Raw genomic sequence first — 14926 nt, forward strand, 5'->3', positions numbered from 1 at the left:
TAAATAAAATAATAATAAAAATAATAATAAGCGATAATTCATTTGTTTAAAAACATTATATTTCTTAAAAAATTATATTTTTCTAGTCTTGTTTATCCTAACCGTTACAAACATAAAGTAAAAAATAATCGGATGACATTATTTAATCTTTACAAGCTCTTAACTTTATCAGTTATCTATTTAATAGATTAAGACGTAACAATATTGAACGTAAGACCAAGCACGCGTTACTGGAATTCCATATCACGTGCTGAAAAAAAGACGAGCCTCTATGGCCTCGAGCAAATTCAATCATTAAATACATAACTCCTGACACCGACTAGTATTTGATTATGAATTTTCATCATTCTTAAATTGGGATTAAAAAAAATAGGATTCTTAAATTACCAAAAAAATTTATGTTGAGCAAATATTAGAGAATATGTTCACTAGGGTGGTCCAACAAAATTTTTTTCGACTTTTTATGGGGACACCCCAGAAATTTGTTCGAAACCATACCAAAATAAATGCATTTTTTTTCTTTTCGAAAAAAATGATATTTAGAGGTGCCGCAAGCCCGGTTTTATAGGGTCCCAAAAAACCCCCATAAGTGAAAAAATGGGTTTTGCGAGTCTTTGGCGCTAATTATGACTTTTTGGCGGTTTTTCAAATTTAAATTGTTTCTGGCACATAAAAGACCATTTCATAATGAGAACAAGATGTTGACATAATTTGTTGAAACAGTTTATTATTGTTTTTAGCTATTTTCTCATAGAAGGGAGTTAGAAAGACGCTGTTTCTTCAAAAATTTTCGATTTTTTGTTCAATTTTTAGTTAGAGGAAAGTGATAGTTGATCAATGCTAACAAAAGTGATTGTTTAAATAATTTATTATTATTGCTAATAATATTCTTTTAGAAAAATGCTACAAAATTGCAGTTTGAAAAATATTCACTTTCAGTCAAATTTTCAATTGAGATAAGTTATTTAATTAATTGGAGTCAAAAAATTGCTTGTTTGAACAATTTATTATTATTTTATTATTATTATTATTATTATTAATAGTATTATATTTAAATAATGCTAGAAAAATGCGGGTTTTTCTGAAATTCCTGACTTTTTATCCAATTTTCAATTGAAGTGAGTTAATAATGAATTCAAGTTAACAAAAATAATTGTTCGAACAATTTATCATTTTTAATAATATTCTTTTTGCTTAATTGGTAGAATGCTGAATTTTTTCCTGAAGTTTTAAACTTTTTGTCTTTTTTCATTAGGCGTGACTTAATAATTAAATTATATTTAGCGAAAATAATTGTTTAAACAATTTAATATTGTTCTTTACTGTCTTTTCTTAGATAAGTGATAGAATTGCAAATATTCTAATATTAGCTACTCCTCCCCCTCCCCCCTCGGCCCCTGCCCTGGAAAAAGAGATTATTTAAAATGTAGTTTTTAAAATGTTTATTTATTAATTGTTAATAACTAAGCAGGCGCAGTATAGTTAAAGATTTTATTTAAAAAACGACAACTTTCAATCACTAATCTAAGAAAAGATAGTTATAAGCAATATTAAATTATTTAAATAACTTTTTTTAAAACTGTCATTAATTATTATGTCACTAATTGAAAAGGGATAAAAAGATCAAAATTTCCAAAAAAACCGCAACTATCAGACATTGCTATAGATGAACATAGTCATAAACAACCAATTAATTAATTTTCTTGACTATAGATAATTACTTAACTTATTTTAATTGAAAATTTGACTAAAAGTGAATTTGTTTTTAAAATGCAATTTTGCAGCATTTTTCTAAGAGTATACTATTAACAATAATAATAAATTGTTTTAACAACCACTCTTGTTAACATTTATGAACTATCTCTTCCCTCTAATTGAAAAATGGAAAAGAAGTGGAAAGTTTTTGAAAAAACCTCGTCTTTCTAACTCCATTCTGTGAGAAAATTGCTAAAAACAATAATAAATTGTTTAAACAATTTATGTAAACATCTAATTATCAGTATAAAATGGTCTTTTATGTGCTAGAAACAATTTGCATTTAAAAAAACCGCAAAAAAATCATAATTAGCGCCAAAAACACGCAAAACCCATTTTTTCACTTATGGGGTTTTTCTGGGACCCTATAAAACAGACTCGTGGTCTTGATATTTGAAAAGCGATATTTTATTCGTCTTCTATGGTAAATTGGGAAGATAAATGTCGAGTTTCGACTCAATTGATATAATACTGAGGATTTTGAATAAGACTGAAAAAACGTCTTTTTTTCTTATGGGAAATACGTGTTAAATTTCATGGGGCTTGCGGCACCTCTAAATATCATTTTTTTTCAAAACAAAAAAAAGCAATTATTTTTGTGTCAATTCGAACAAATTTCTGGAGTGTCCCCATAAAACTAAAAAATAAAAAATTTATTTTTAATTGTATAATTCTTCAAAAAATTATTATCAAATTATTCACCTGTTTTAGATGAAAATTCGTGTAATTTGTTGAAAATTAGTATTTTTGGGTAGAAAATTAATTTTTAGGATTGAGAATTCAACTGTTTGGTTAAAAAATCATATTTTTGGTCGAAGATTAATCATTTTAGTTGAAAATTTATTTATTTGGTTTAAAATTTATTTTTTTGGTCGAAAATTAGTTGTTTCTTATTCAGAATTAATTTTTCACTGAAAATTTAACTATTCTATTAAACTTGATATTTTTGTTTAAATTTCACTTCTTTGGCTGAAAATTTAAATATTTTGTCGAAATTTTCTTCTGTTTTGGTTTAAAATTTATTTCCCCAACCGAAAATTTAACTATTTTATTTTCAGCAGAGAATTTATCTTTCTAGTTCAAAATTTATGTATTTGGTTAAAAATTAAATTTTTCTATTAGAGGAGTCATTATTTTATATAAAAATTCACTTTAACTATTCAATTTTTTGTGGAAAATTTGCCATTTTTTATACAAATCCAATATTATCCAATATTATTTAATTTTTTCTCTGTTGATAAAAAATCCATCTTTTTGGTTGGAAATTCCACTATTTGGTCAAAAATTTATATTAATGTTTGAAAATTCATCATTGTGATTAAAAATTAATTACTTTGGTTGAAAATTTGTTTACTTTCAGTTTAAAAATAATTTTTCTATTTAAAGATGTAATTATGTATTCTATTTTTTGTATGTACATTAATGTATTTTAATTGAAATTTTATATATTTTATTGAAACTATCTCCTTTTTGTTGATAAATTTATTTTCTATGTTTATAATTGAAATAATTTAGTTAAAAATTCATCAATTTTGTTGAAAAATCGATTTTTTAAACTGAAAATATAATTTTTTCAACTGTGAAAAAAAATGTATGAAAAAAAATATTGGATTCAAAATACAACTATTTTGTTAAAAATTCTTATTTTCGGTTGAAAAATTAATCGTTTTAGTTGAAAATTCATTTATTTGGTTGAAAATTTATTCTTTTTCAATTAAAAATAGTTGTTTCTTATTTAGAATTATTTTTTACTGAAAATTTAACAATTCTATTTTTCGTTGAAAATGTATGTTTTAAATTTGAAAGTCAACTATTTGTTGAAGATCCATATTTTTTAATAGGAGAGTACTCTCATTTGTTGAAACTTCATATTTTTGGCTTTAATTTAAATTTTTTTGTTGAAAATTTTAATTAAAAAAAAAATCCTTTCTTTTTTGGTTGAAGATTTATTTCCCTAACCGAAAATTTAACTATTTTTTTTATAGCAGAGAATTGATCCTTTTAGTTGAAACTTTATGTATTTGGTTGAAAATCAAATTTTTGTAATTAAAGATTTATCATTTTTTTTAATTAACTTTAACTATTCTCTTTTTTGTGCAAAATTAACTTTTTTTGATACAAATGAAATTTTTTCGTTAAAAAATTATCTGTTTTTATCAAATGTAACTATTTAATTTTTTGGTGACAATTCATTTCTTCGGTTGAAACAAACTATTTATTTAATTTAAAAAATTTTTTTAGAATTTTTTCTGTTGATAAAAAATTCATCTTTTGGGTTGAAAATTCCACTATTTGGTCACAAATTTATACTTTTGTTTAAGAATTCAACATTGTGATTAAAAATTCATTTTTCTTGCTCGAAAATTCGTTTATTTTTAGTTTAAAATTATTTTTTAAATTTAAAGATGTCATTATGTATTTTATTTTTTCTTGAAAATTTATATTTTTAGTTGAAAATTTAAGTTACTAACTGCAAATTGTGCAATTCAATGTTGGTATGTAAATTTATATTTTTCAGTTAAAATTGTTTACATTTTATCGAAACTATCTTTTCGCTAGAAAATTCATCCTTTGGGTTTAAAATTAAATTAATTTAGTTGAAAATTATTTATTTTGGTTGAAAATTGATTCTTTTAACCAAAAATATAATTCTTCCTTTTGTGGTTAAAGTTTTTTTTTATGAGAAAAAACTATTTTGTTGACAATTCATTTATTTTTGTTAAATATTTCTTTTTGTAACATTTTAACTATTCGAGCTTTGGTTGAAAACTATTATCCTTTTTTAGATGAAAATTCGTGTTTTTTGTTGTAAAGGAGTCTCTTAGTTTAAAATTAATCTCTTGGATTGAAAATTCAACTATTTGTTTAAAAAATCATATTTTTGGTAGAAGATACATTATTTTTGTTAAAAATTCATTTATTTGTATACACAATTTTCTTTTTGACTTAAAAACACAACTAAAAAGTGTTTAAAATATATTTAGAAACAAATTTTTTAATTTTAAATTTGGGACATTACTTTTACGTCTTTTGTCATTTAAATTTAGCGCCCTTTCCAACTTGAAGCGATACAGTTTCCCGCGAAATTTAAATCTATCGACAAAAAAATTATTGTTACACCAATTTAAAAAAAAATTAGGTTATAAAAAATATAAAATTATATTTTTATCTTACCTTTCTGGCAGGGTATCCAAAACATTGTAAGCTATATGTAAAACTCTTAAAGATGTCAATTTTGAAAGTGCGTCTAAGGCAGAGTCAGTTAAACAATTTCCGGTCAGATAAAGCTTTTCCAATGTAGGACAAATCTGACGATTTTTGTATCCTTCATCGGAGAACGATAACTCTGATAGTCGATTATTTGAAAGATTTAAAACCTTCAATCTGAAAAAGAACATTTTTATTTAATGATGTAATATTTATTTATACAGAATCCTGGGATACATTAAAAAAATTATAATTTCGAAATTTTTTGCGCAAAATATTCGGATGGAAGTTTTAATAAAATATTGAAAGCCTGAGATCTATTACACCTGTGTGTATAATGTTAATTGATAATAAAGAGAAAATAGAAACGATTTTGGACACGTTTTCTTGAATTGCAGGTTCCAGTTATGAGATAGGTAAAAAGTGCATATGACTCGATTTATAGGGAATAAAAAAACCTTTGAAATGATTCCATCTTGAATCCTTTGCGACTCATGGTTCATGCGATATTAATTTTTTAATTAAGGTTATCGTTTTTTCTGAATTATAACAAATATTCTGGTCTAATTTTTCTTGTTAGATCTTTAAAGTGGTAGGTTGAAAGTATTTAAAAATATTTTTTCTATAATTTAAAATCCAAAAATGATTAATACAGGAGACGATATTTGTAAAGAATAAGAAATTGTTTGAAAAATTATTTTTGTTAAATTTTAATCATTTTTACGTTGCTGTAAATGAAAAATGGAAAAATGTTGAATATTTTAGCAAAAACTGCAACTTTCTCGCATTAGTCAAAAAGAATGTAATAAAAAATAATCAATTGTTTAAACAATTTTTTCCTGACAAGAAATAATTAATACCTCACCTTAATTAAAAAGCTGAAAATAAGTTGAAAATTTGTAAAAAACCGCCACTTTCTAACACTTATCTAAGAGAAGATAGTTAGAAAGAGTAATGATTTGTTTAAACAATTAACTTTGCTAAATTTTATAATTTCATACCACGATCAAAGTATAAAGTTGACAAACAGTTTAATGTTTCGGAAAAAACTGTAACTTTCTTAAATTATTCAAAGACAATATTATTAAAATAATAATAAATTATTTAAACAATTTCTTTTTGGTAATTTAAATTAATTATTATGTTACTCTAATTAAAAAGTTCACAAAATGATAATTTTTTTAGAAATAACAGCAACTTTTAAGCATTAATATAGAAGATATATAAGATTAAACAATACAAATTTGTTTAAACAATTATTTATACAAAATTGCAGGAATTATTACCTCACTTTAAGTGAAAAATAGATAAAGAAATTTTAATTGTAAAAAAAACCGCAATTATCTAGCTTTAATTTAAAAGAAGATATTTATAGACAAAGGTACTTTATTTAAACAATTAGGTTTGTTAAATTTCATCAGTTTTGATCTCGCTCTAAATAAAATTGGACTAAAAGTTCAATATTAAAAAAACGAAGTTTTTTAGCTTATTTTAAAGAGAATATAATTTAAAATAATAATCAGTTGTTTAAACAATTTTTTTCACCTGAAATAATTATTAGCTTACTCTCATTAAAGAGTTTAAAATAAGTTTAAAAAATCGGAAAAGCGCGATTTTCTGGCGTTAATAAAAGATAATATTATTTGAAATAATAACAAATTGTTTAAATAATAATTTTTGTTAACTTGAATGAATTATTACCTTATTCTCATTGAAAAGTCGAGAAAAAGTTAAATTGTTCAGAAAAAAACGCAGCTATCTAGAATTAATATAGAAGACGTATGAAAATAAACAATGAAAATTTGTTTAACTAATTATATGTTCCAAACTGCATTAATTCATACTTTAATTGAAGTAAAAAATAGACAAAAAATTGTAAATTTTTGTAAAAATCGTAACTATCTGGCATTATTGACGGAAAATATAGTTATAAACAATAATTATTTGTTTAAACAATTCGGGTTGTTAAATTGAATTAACTATTCCACCTATCTAAGTGAAATTAGACGAAAAGTTAAATATTTCAGAAAAAAATTGCAATTTTTCAGCCTTATTCAAAGAGAATATTATTTAAAATAATAATAAATTGTTGAGAAAATTGTTTAAATAAAAGAATTATTACCTGATTCTTATCATTTGAACCAAATTGCATTAATTATTTCATCAATTTTGATCTCGCGCTAAATTAAAGTGGACAAAAAGTTTAATATCTGAAAAAAGCAGTTTTCTAGCATTTTTTAAAGGGAATATAATTAAAATGATAATAAATTGTTTAAACAATTTTTGTAACATGAAATAATTATAACCCTACTCTCATTAAAAATTATTTATTTTATTTATTTAAAATTATTAAAAACTATTTAAAATAATAAAAAATTGTTTAAACAATCATTTTTGTTAACTGGAATTAATTATTACTTTACTTTTATTAAAAAGTTGACAAAAAGTTAAAATGTTCAGAAAAAAACCGCAACTTTCTCGCCTTAATATAGAATTTATATAATAAACAATAATAATTTGTTTAAACAATTATTTTTACTAAATTGCATTAATTATTATCTCACTCTACGTGAAAACTAAACAAAAAATCGTACATTTTTGACAAAACTGGAACTATCTAGCATTATTAACGAAAATGATAGATATAAACAATAATTATTTGTTTAAGCCATTCGGTTTGTTAAACTGCACTAAAGATTTCTTCTGCTTTAGTGAAATTGGACAAAGAGTTGAATATTTTAGGAAATAATTGCAATTTTTCAGCGATATTCAAAGAGAATATTATTAAAAATAATAAAAACAAAAATTTTTTATATAAAATAATTATTACCTAATTATGATTAAAATTTTTAATATAAGTTAAAAAATTCGGAAAAAACCGCAACTTTCTCGCATTATTCAAAGATAATATTTCTTAAAATAATAAAAAAATTGTTTAAACAATCATTTCTGTTAACTTATATTAATTATTACCTTATTCTAATTGAAAAGTAGACAAAGAGTTAAATAATTTAGAAAAAATTGCAATTTCTCAGCATTATTCAAAGATAATATTATTTAAAATAATAATAATAAATTGTTTAAACAATCATTTTTGTTAACTTCGATTAAGTATTTCCTTACTCAAATTGAAAAGTGAAAAATATTTTAAAAATTGGAAAAAACTGCGACTTTCTAGCATTATAATAAACTATTATAATAATAAAATAAACGATAATAATTTGTGTAAACAATTTTTTTTACTAAATTGCATTAATTATTATCTCACTCTACGTGAAAGTGGACAAAAAGTTTAATATTGCAGAAAAAACTTAATATCCTAGCATTTTTCAAAGAGAAAATGATTTAAAGTAATAAGAAATTGTTTAAATAATTGTTATTGTAAACTCAAATAATCAAAACCTAATTCTAATTTAAAAGTTAAAAATAACTTGAAAAATTCGTAAAAACTCACGATTTTCTGATTATATAATGAGATAAAATAGTTAAGCAACAATAAATTGTTTAAACAATTTACGTTAACATTTATTTATGAATAGAAAATAGTATTTTATATATTAAAAACAATTTGTATTTTTAAAACCGGAAAAAATCATAATTAAGCCCGAAGATATACGGGGGTGATATTAAAAAAAAATTATTCATTTGTATTCTTTAGTAATATAGAGAATTATTCCTAAAGAATCTCTTTCTTTTTCTACTGATAGCCTTTTTATTTAAATAATTATTAATTATTAATATTTGTTTCTATCTAAAAAGTGATCATTCATAGAGACTATTACTTAAAAGAATAAATCGTTAAAAAATTATTATTGTTAACTTCTGACCAACTAATGAACATCACTCATGAGTGATGTTCGTTAAAAAAATATATCATTTTGAATCTTACTTTTCCGTATTTACAAAGAAAGTTGTTGGTAAAGCTGTTAGAGCATTGCCCTGAAGAGTGAGATGGACAATATTCAGAGGTCTTCTCGGTGGTGGAAGAGCTTGTAACCTATTGTGAGGTAGATGAAGTACTTCCAATCTTGATGGTTGAGACAGCAATCTATCTGGGAGAGCTGTCAAAGCATTATGGGAAGCAAACAAAGCTCGTAATACTGGCAATTCTGGTGTCCACTCCGGCAGAGAATCAAGTGAATTGCTGATAACAAAAGACAAAGAAAAACACTTTTTATGATACTGTTTTGTTAAAAGAACAACGCTAAAGATTAATAATTGATAGGCTTACTAGGAAATATCCAAATGTTCAAGATTTGCAGGAACTGGTTCGATTGTCAACTTCTTCAGTCCTGTAAAACAATATTAATTTTTATATTAAGAATATGGATTTTTCGAAGAAGAATGAAGAATATAAAAAGGGGCCGTTTGTTTTGCTGCAGGCCTGTCGAGCGCGGAGATATTCCAGGAATTTTCTTCGAAACCACTCAGATTGCAGACGTGGGTTTTCCACCTCCACTCTTCAATTCCTATTCTACTTCAAGTGAGCAAGGGGAGTGGCGGTGGAAGTGCACCATCTGGTTTATGAGTATATTTCTCCTCGCTGAACAGGCCTGTCTTACTGAATTACTGTCTTACTAAAAGAGTTGTAGAGTCTGATTTTTTAATTAGGTTTTCAATTCTTTTATAAATAAACAAATATGACGAAAAAAATGGATATTTTTTTCTATTTGACGTTTCCGGTGCTCGTCAATGACAGGAAAATTATTGAAATCGCCTAAGTAGCATAGAGTAACATTAGTTAAAGATGTTCCAATATTAGACAATTAACAAAAACATTTTTTATAAACAAATTATTTTATTGACAACAAATTTTTTCTACGATTTTCCATAATTATACGCTTTTTCAAGTTATATTGTAAGACATTTGAATGAAAACAATATTATATTTTAAAAAATTTCTTTTAAGATTATAATTGTTTAAATTATAAACAAATTCAGTAATCAGGCATTTTTCGACAGAAAAATTCGGTTTTTTCGATGTCCATTTTTTTAAAATTAGGAATTTTATGATAATTGTAGCAACATTTATAATTTTTCGATTATTCTTATGATTTTTTAAACAAATGCATTATTCGGGCTTTTTTGGCAGAGAAAAATCGGGTTTTTCAATTCCAGTCTTTTCAGTTGGGAACTTCATGATAATTTTAGAAAAATTAACAATTTTTTGATAAATGTTATTTTTTAAAAATTTAATAAACAAATGCATTATTCGGGCATTTGTCGATGGTAAAATTATGTTTTTTCGATGCCAGTGTTTTTAATTAGGAACTTAATGAAAACTTCATTGCCAATCATACTTTTTTGATACTTTGTCCGTTAAAAATTCAACTTTTTTACAGAAAATTCGTCTTTTTGGTTGGAAAATTGAACTTCTGATTTGAAAGTTATACCACTTTCTTCACAATTTATTTTCTTAGTTACAGATTGATTCTTTTTGTTAAAAGTTCATTTCTTTGGTTGAAATATAAAATATTTTGTCGCAAATTCATCTTTTTGATAGAAAATTAAACTTTTTTACAGAAAAATTGTTTCTTTGTTAAAAACTTTAACTTCTGGGTTGAAAGTAGAAATATTTTGTTAATCATTCTTCTTTTTTTGTTGTAAACGTGATTATTTTCTTGAAAACTCGTTTTTTGTTAAAAGTTAATTTTGTTTACGAAAAATGTAAATTTTCCAATTTCAGTTAAAAATTGATATTTTTTAGTTGAAAATTCAACTATTTGTTTGAAAATGAATGTGTTTTATCGAATATTCTTTTTTTGCTGCTTGAAATTAATCTTCCTAATTTAAAACTCGACTATTTAATTAAAAATTAATTTTTTTTGTTGAGTATTTCTCATTTTATTTGAAAACTTATTTCTTTGTTTGAAAATTCAACTGCTTTGCAGAAAAGTGGCTTTTTTGCTCTCATATTTAACTTCTGCGTTGAAACGTTAAAAAACGTTAAAAACTTATCTTTTTTAGTTGAAGATTCAAGTAATTGTTTGAAAATGGCTGTATTTGATCGAAAATACGTTTTTTTTTGTTGAAAATGAATCTTCGTAGCTTAAAAGTAGACTTTTTTGTTAAAATGAATTTTTTGTTTGAGGATTGAACATTTTAGTTAAAAATTCATTTCTTTGGTTGAAAACTCAACTAGTTTGAAGAGAAATGTTTTTTTTTTGCTTGTTAATTGATCTTTTTTACTTACAAGTTGAATTATTTGGTTAATAATTATTCATTTTTCGGATAGAGATTTGTCATTTTAATAAAAAATGTATATCTATTTTTTTTTAAAATTGACCATTTTATTAAAAACACTTTGCTTTTGTTTTGAATATTAATTTTCTGTGCGAAAAATGTTTCTTTCCATTTTCGGTTAAAAATCTATCCTTTTCAGTTGAAAATTCAACAATTTGATTGGAAATGAATGTATTTGATCAAAAACACGTTTTTTTCTTTGTTTAAAATTAATATTCTTAGTTACGAAAGCTTGACAATTTATTTAAAAATTGAGTTTTGTTTGAATATTTATCATTTCAGGTGAAAATTATCATTTTAATTAAAAATTCAGTTTTGTTTTATTTAACTATTTTATAGAAAAATGGTATTTTTGCTTGAAAATTTAACTTCTGGGTTGGAAGTCGATATATTTTGTTAATAATTAATTTTTGGATGCAGATAAATCATTTTAATTTAAAAATTTTATTTTTGGATGCAAATTTTAATATTTTCTTGAGAACTTATTTTTTTTATTGAAAATTTATTTTTTGAGAAATATATAACCTTTCTATTTTTGACTAGAAATTGATCTTTTTTAATTCAAAATTTAATTATTTTTTGGAATATAAAAGTAAAAGTATTTTAAAGGTTCGTCTCTTTGGTTGAAAATGTAATCATCTTGTTGAAAATTTCTATTTTTTTTGGCTAATTAATAATTTGTTTAACTGAATATTTTTAATAATTTGGATGAACTTTTTTGTTGCTCTTGACTGAAAAATCAGTATTTGTTTAAATTTAATCATCAAAGTTGAATATTCATTTTTTAATTTTATTTTTCTAACTATCACATATTAACTATTACCTTTTTTAGTTGAGAATTCACCTTTGTGGGTTGAAAATTCTTTTGTGGAAACATGTAACCATTTTATTTAAAATTAATATTTTTTAATTTAAAATTCAACTGTTTGGGTAAAAGTACGAGTAAAAGTATTTTAAAGGTTCATATCTTCGGTTTTAAATTTGTCTTATTTATGGTTAATCACTCATTTTTTTAACTGTATATTTTCAATAATTTGAATGAACTTTTTTCGCTCTTGAATGAAAGATAAGTATTTGTTTAAAATTCAGCATCAAAGCTAAAAATTGTTTTTCGTTTACTAAAATTTGATTTTTCCAACTGGAAATTTAGATTTTTTATTTTTCGTTAAAGATTCATCTTTTTTCGTTGAAAATTCAACTATTTGTTTGAAAACGAATGTATTTTATTCAAAACTAGTTGTTTTTTTTGTAGAAAGTTAATCTTCATTGTTGCAAAATCGTCTTTTTTATTTTAAAATTGATCTCTTCGGGTAGAAATTGAATTCTTTTTGGTACAAATATTAACAAATACATTTTTTTATGATAATTTATTCTTGAACATTGCAAAATTTAACCGTATGGTTAAAAATTCATTATATTCTTTAAAAATTCATCTCTTTGTTAAAATGTACTATTTTGTTGTAAATTAGTTTTCTGTCGTTGTTAAAATTTATTTTTTTTTTAATGAAAATTGAACTTTTCATTTTTTGGTTGAAATTTCCTGTTTCTTAGTTGAAAATAAAACTGACTGTTTGAAAATTCAGGTATTTGGTAGAAATTTCGTCCTTTTTAGTTTAAATATCAACTATTCCATTTTTTTTTTGAGAATTCATCTTTGTATTTGCAAAATTATTTTTTTGGAAAAATTTAACCATTTTGTTGAAAATTCATTGCTTTTTTGCAACTTTAACTCAATAAATATAACTATTTTGTTGAAAATCCTTTTTTTTTTAAACTAAATATCACAATTTTTCGCAGATAATTAATCATTTTGGTAAAAATTCATCCCTTCAGGTTGAAAATTCAACTATTTTGTAGAAAATTAATTTATTTTGTTAAAAACTTAAATATTTTGTTAACAGTTCTTTATGTCAAAAATTCCACTTTTTTGTTGACAATTTGCTTTTTGGATAAAAAATTTATGTTTTATAGTTGATTGGTTATCTTTTCTGGTTACCTAAATATTTATAGCGAGGGAAAATGAAAAATTGATCAGAGAAAAATCAGGAAATTTTAAAATGAAGTTTTACGGCCTCTCTGGTAATGTTAACAGAAAATCCTTTAAGATTTGCGGAATTTTGTCTATAATTTACTATAATTTCAAAACATGCTGTAAGTATTAGAGAAATTCTGTAAAGTTTAAAAAAAGATATGCTGTCACTATTTTATCATATGCCCCTGTCAAAATAACAGATAAGAATTTTAATTCAAATTAAAATAAAACTAAAATAAACAGATTTTTTTCTGCCTAAACTAGAAAATTGTGAAAAAATCTTACTATTATTTCCAGCTAGAAGCGACACCAAATTTCGTCCACAAACTGTCAATTCTGTCAGGGAATTTCGAGCACATCGGACACTTCGTAATTCCTGCAAGGCACTGATGTCGAGTTTTTCAATGCTGTTTTCACTGACATCTAAATGTGTTAGGTTCTGGAATTATAAAAGTTTTTTTTTAATTAATTGAATTCTCGATTAATAAGATACTGATATGAAACAATATTGCTATTAAATTTTTAAAGAAGAAGATTAATTTTCTACCAGAAATATCAATTTTCAACGAAATAATTAAATTTCCAGTTAAAAAACTAATTAAAAAAAAAACAACTAATGTTCAACAAAATATAGGAATTTGGTAAAAAATGTCTAGTAGAATTTTATATTTAAAAAGATAAATTTTCAACCAAAAATGAAATAGTTAAATATTTTATTTTACAAATTAATTCGTTTAATGAAAATTTAACAATTGAATTTTCAACGAAATAGATGAATTTTGTACAAAATAGTTCAATTTTTTGTTACAAAATTTAATTTTCAATTTAAAAATATGACTTAAATTCGTCTTTTGATAATTTAATTGTCAAATCTTATTTTAAATTCATTTCTGCAAAATAAAACTGTTGAATTTTTACCCAAGAAGATTAATTTTCTACCAAAAAAGACGAATTTTCTATAAAATAGTTAAATTTTCAGTTGAAAATATTAATTTCAAATTTAAAAAAAAGAAGAATTTTCAACAAAATACCTAGCAGAATTTCATACTTAAAAATATAGATATTTAACCAAAAATAAAATCGTTAAATTTTTAGTTTAAAAAATTAGTTCGTATGTTAATCATTAAAAAGTTGAATTTTCAACCAGGAAGACTTATTTTCTATCAAAAAGAACGAATTTTTAACCAAATATATGCATTTTCTACAAAATCGTTAAATTTTTAGTTAAAAAAATTAATATTCAATTAAAAAAAAAACACAAATAAAATTCGTTTTTTGATAATTTAACTGTCAAATTTTATAGAAAATTCGTTTCTGCAAAATTAAACTGTTGAATCTTTAACCAAGAAGATTAATTTTCTACCAAAAAAGACGAATTTTTAACGAAATAGATGAATTTTCTACAAAATAGTTCAATTTTCAGTTGAAAACATTAATTTCAAATTAAAAAAAAAAAGAATTTTCAACAAAATACCTAGCAGAATTTCATACTTAAAAATATAAATATTTAACCAATAATAAAATAGTTAAATTTTTAGTTTAAAAAATTAGTTCGTATGTTAATAATTTAACAGTTGAATTTTCAAACAAGAAGATTTATTTTCTATCAAAAAGGACGAATTTTCAACAAAATAGATGAATTTTAAACAAAATAAATAAAATTTTCAGTAAAAAATTAAGTTTTAATTT

The 14926-nt window shown here is 23.1% G+C and overlaps 1 protein-coding gene across 1 annotated transcript in view; it reads right to left on the reverse strand.

The window, feature by feature from the left end:
- The window catches only part of LOC117180288 (protein phosphatase PHLPP-like protein), a 103607-nt gene that overhangs the window by 24145 nt on the left and 64536 nt on the right, over positions 1–14926 (reverse strand). The window contains exons 6-9 of the mRNA XM_033372702.1: positions 13523–13676; positions 9194–9254; positions 8852–9106; positions 4930–5139 (exon numbers count right to left, since the gene is read on the reverse strand). Coding sequence (XP_033228593.1) covers positions 4930–5139; positions 8852–9106; positions 9194–9254; positions 13523–13676 — 680 coding nt within the window. The remainder of the gene's footprint in view (positions 1–4929; positions 5140–8851; positions 9107–9193; positions 9255–13522; positions 13677–14926) is intronic.

The sequence above is a fragment of the Belonocnema kinseyi genome, chromosome 9, assembly GCF_010883055.1.
Source record: "Belonocnema kinseyi isolate 2016_QV_RU_SX_M_011 chromosome 9, B_treatae_v1, whole genome shotgun sequence".
NCBI classification, from domain to species: domain Eukaryota; kingdom Metazoa; phylum Arthropoda; class Insecta; order Hymenoptera; family Cynipidae; genus Belonocnema; species Belonocnema kinseyi.